Raw genomic sequence first — 4780 nt, forward strand, 5'->3', positions numbered from 1 at the left:
CATAGCAAATATCAAATTCACATAATTTCAACAATTATGGTTATGAGGTATACACAATTTATGTAGAATCGAAAATTCGTAAAATGTAAAGTTTGGTCATGCATCATGGTGAATGTTCATGCTATCAGGGCTGCAAAAATATCGAGATAAAAACCGTTGTTTTAAAAGAACCTGATTGCGTGATGATATGGATGAACTGGTTTGAAACAGAAAAATTCTTCAACATCAAATTCCTAAGCGCAGCTGTAGGAGTGTGCTGATAACGTGTTGTGGTCTATTTTATCTAACAAGTTTAGGGTGGCCAGCGGCAAGGAGAAGAAGAGAGAGAGAGATGTGTTTGTAGAATTGTAGGGGAATGTGTGTGTTATCCCTCCTACATTGTGCCTTTATTTATAGTAGTAAAAGGAGAGAAGATATTTTTTCTTCCCCAAGTAATACAAGTTGTAATAGGAAATGATAACTAGCATAAAATCAAATCTACGATTTATACAATCACACTTAAACTAGGAATGTTAACAACAGAGACTATAATTTATCTTTAATATTTTTAGTCCCATAAATTGTGGTTTTTTTTTAAATCTCATTAATATAAATAACTACAAATTTTATATTTAATTTAAAAATATGATAACATACATAGAGTACATTATTACATTAATTAAAAAAAATGCAAATTTTCCCTTAAAATTTGTAATCAAATACCCTAAAATAACTAAAATAAGGAATTGAATCGAATATGGAAGATTAGGTAATTTGGTTCCCTTTCTTTCTCTTTTTTTAAGCTCTTCGATTCATTCATTTTTCATTTATTTTAATTAAGTAAACATGCCAAAAAAAAAAAGTATATGAGTTTATGTATGAGCAACATGTTGAGTTACGTTATGAAGTAAGACAATTTGTTTTATTTAATCGTAATTTGTAGATGTGATCATAGAATGCATTACATCAGTTCTTGTTATTACGCTAATACTTTGGCATCTTGAACATTATTCAATTATATTTTTGAAACCCACTAAACAACCAAAGCAAAACTTAGACAAACAAACGAATAAAATAAACTTTATTTGAAGCATTTAAAACATGTGATCGCAAAAATGGAAACCAGTGAGGCTTCATGGAAGCAACCCCATTCTATATAATAACATACTTTACGAGCAAAAGGATAAGTCCCACATCTCCCTGTATATATATATATATATATAGAAACCCTGATAAGGCGATATATCACAACTCCAAAAGCCATCAGATTTACATATCACACTTACCACCATCGTCATTTCAATTCGTCAACGGATCACCTATGTCAACAGAAAGCTTCTCAAGTTCCAACTGGGCTTTCTTGGAGTCGATTCGTCAACATCTGATGCACGATGATTTCGAAATACAGGAAACATTTTTGGCCAATGTAGCTCAGCTTGATGCACCTTTGCATAATTCTCCAAGTACTTCGAGCTCTAGCAGTGCTCATTTTGTTGTGGAGGGTTCGGGTAACACAATGGGAGTAATGAACCATGCTTTGGAGACATCAAATAAGTTCGAGTTGCCGGTGGGGACTGTTCAATCACCGTTCTGCGGGCGCCATTTTAGGGGTGTCAGGCGACGACCATGGGGGAAGTACGCAGCGGAGATAAGAGATCCAAAGAAGAACGGGGCCAGAATCTGGCTCGGAACCTATGAGACAGCAGAGAATGCCGGCTTGGCTTATGACCGAGCCGCTTTTAAAATGCGTGGCTCCAAGGCTAAGCTTAATTTCCCTCACCTCATTGGCACACATGATTCGGAGCCGGGTCGGGTCGCTCCTAAACGTTGCTCTCCGGAGCCATTATCTTCATCGGTCTCATCTTCTGATGGTAGCGGCTCACCAATGCTTAAGCGGAGAAGGAATGTAGTTAGCTCGCCGGCTAAAGCCAAATTGGAAGTTGCAGATGAACAGCTTCAACTTAACCCTTTCTCATTTGGCAGCCATCTATTGCTTAACGAGTTGTATACATTTGACGATCTGTTTGCCATTTAAGAAAGCAAATAATATCGTTTATTCAAAAAAAGAACGGAGATTGTTCTCTCCTTTTTTTCCTTTGTAGTTGTGTGATAAACAATCTTGCACATCAGTGGCGGAGCCAAGATTTCATGTGAGGAAGGGCCTCAAACAAGTATAGAAGAAGAAAAAACGAATAGTGATTATAAAATTACTAATGCAAAACATCATAATATTTATCCAAATAATTAAGTAGTCAAAATTAACATATGCATAGATAATTTTATCTATCCATAGTAATCAAAATTATTCTTGACGAATTGTAATGAAACAGTTGCATAATGTCATCTATAGTATTTAAATAATTATTAAACTGAATAGAGATAAGTACAAAAATCTTTGCAAACCCTAAAACTCAAGTAAGAGGTGGGATAGAATAGAAACAAATATTGTGAATAATAGAGTATTACAAACCTTTTTGTTTTTTATTCAATAAATTTGGGATTTAGAATGGCTAAATATATGAAATTCAATAAGAAAAGGTAAAAACTCTCCCTGTGCATAAGTGAAAGATGATTTTATTTTAATTAAAAGTGAATGATGGGTTTTAATTTAATGTTATTGATTTGTGAGAGGGTTGTGCTATCCACACACCTCTTTTTGCTTTCCATACACCCTCTCAATATGCGATCGTCTGATTGAATGAATTGAATGAATTGAATATCGAATGACATAAATTAACAAGAGTGTGTTAAAGGTAAAAAAATGTATGCAGATAACACTACTCTTTGTGATAAATGACCATTTAAAATATATACTCTATGAGATGAAAAATAGATAATTATTGAATTTGTTTTAGTTGTTGAGAAGGGCTGCAAAGCAATAGAAATAGGTGTAGTAGACTAATCTTATTTTTTAAGTGAGAGTAGGCCTAGGACTACTGTAGTCCTTAACTGCCTCCGCCACTGTTGCACATCACTAACACTACAAGTGTGTATTCTTTTACCTGTTGGAAAAAGTTTTAGGTTTAGTATTAAATTGTTGTTAACTTATTGTGTGGTTTTATTTAACCCGTCAAAAGTATGAATCCTAGATCAAAAAAATAAAACAATAAACATCATATGTGTTTATAATGAATTGGGTTACTTTCTGTATTGTGAATTCTTATCAGGTGGAACAACAATCTTGCAATTGTATAACCCTTCCCTTTCAGGTTCTTCTCAATTATTTACAAGAGCAAAAGAATAGGACAATTCTAAAAACGAAAATAGCACATGCATATATTGAGAATACAAAATTCAAAATCCAATGTTTGAAGTCGTACATTAAAGAATTCAAATACCCCATATTGCATTATATATTCGTACATTACAGTAGATAATCACAAAGCTCCATCAATCACTAGTATATTTTTTTTATTCAAGTGATAAAATGGGAATCTCAGAACCTCGCAAGCAAGGATATAAGAGACTTTTATGTACTTGAGAGCTTCATTTCGTCTATCGGTTAATTATATATTCAATTTTGTAACAATTCCTCTAGCTAACAAATCTATGCCAATCGCCTCAACGCATTTCTATCCGAAGTCCTATCACCAAATTGAACACCCATGTTGCTAATATGTAGATAAATCTAAAGATAATTGTCCCCTGAGAAAGTTCTGTACCTTCTCAACAAGTAGTAAATTGTTGTGAGATCATTTAGTCTTATTAGATATAAACTTACTGTCATCTGGGAGAGCTTTCGACGATATGCTACAGTTGACATAAGCACATTGTCCTCTTTTTCACTTTGAACAGACCTTATCTCTTTCGATATTTTGTGGCTAATATCAAGGATTCACAAAAGTTGCAATTATTTTTTTGCATTGCTTAGGTTTTGTTTCGTTGGGTTCTCCAAGGTTATAGAAGCAACTATAAACATTCAAAAGTCAGTAGTTGCAAATATTATTAATTAATGGCTATCCACTTATGGTCAATATATAATATCTTATTAGATTAATTCTTTCTTTATTTTCTTGATGTATATAGGAAGCTTGAGGGTCTCCAAGTAACCCTAGCAAAAAATTAAGAAAGTCAAATGAGAATGAAAAGGACATTCAAGTACACTCACAATATTTGACCGTAAAACCATATAAAACACAAGAATACATGCATCGAATTCACTCCAAGTTGGAGCAAAGTCCTTGTTGACGTAGTTTCTGTTTCAACCATATATTTTGTGTTGATTACATTGTACATAGAGACTTGTCTCCTTTTATAGGATATTAAATTGTGCCTCTAGGTTTACAGTGTGAAGAATGAGAGAGATTGTGACTCATCCCTAAAATGAGAGTAACAAACACGTTTTTGATGCACTTATTTGGTGTAAGCATATTACTCTAAAGAGCCTAAGATGCACCCGTGCAAAATTTCTTAATTTTCTCGTAAATCATTGTTTTGGTAAAGACTTTTTTGGTAAAGACTTTTACCATAATAAGATTTTCTAAATCATTGTTTTGGTAAAGGCTTTTACCATGACAAGTTACTAATTAAGGGGAAGATATATAAACATCGACATCCAGGTGTTTGAGAATTTTGGTATAAGGCAAATAGAATGCATATGTTTTATACCAAATAAAAGCCACAAAATAAAATGTTAAAAGGAAAATTGACTATGATGAGTTTACAACTTTTAAGTGCAACACTAATCAGGATTTGGCTATAATACTTTTATGTATTTAATATGTAGAAAACCCAACTAAGGTGAGAAAAATATTTTTGAAATCATTGATTTGCATTGCTTCATTCCTTTGTATAAATAGTT

The 4780-nt window shown here is 33.0% G+C and overlaps 1 protein-coding gene across 1 annotated transcript; it reads left to right on the forward strand.

The window, feature by feature from the left end:
- The first annotated feature begins 1206 nt into the window (after nt 1-1206).
- On the forward strand, nt 1207-2072 carry LOC126630587 (ethylene-responsive transcription factor 2-like). The gene has a single exon (XM_050300718.1). It carries the CDS (start codon nt 1301-1303, stop codon nt 2012-2014), a length of 714 nt encoding a protein of 237 aa, XP_050156675.1. The 5' UTR covers nt 1207-1300; the 3' UTR covers nt 2015-2072.
- The last annotated feature ends 2708 nt before the right edge of the window (nt 2073-4780 follow it).

This window comes from Malus sylvestris, chromosome 7 (genome assembly GCF_916048215.2).
Source record: "Malus sylvestris chromosome 7, drMalSylv7.2, whole genome shotgun sequence".
NCBI classification, from domain to species: Eukaryota; Viridiplantae; Streptophyta; class Magnoliopsida; order Rosales; family Rosaceae; genus Malus; species Malus sylvestris.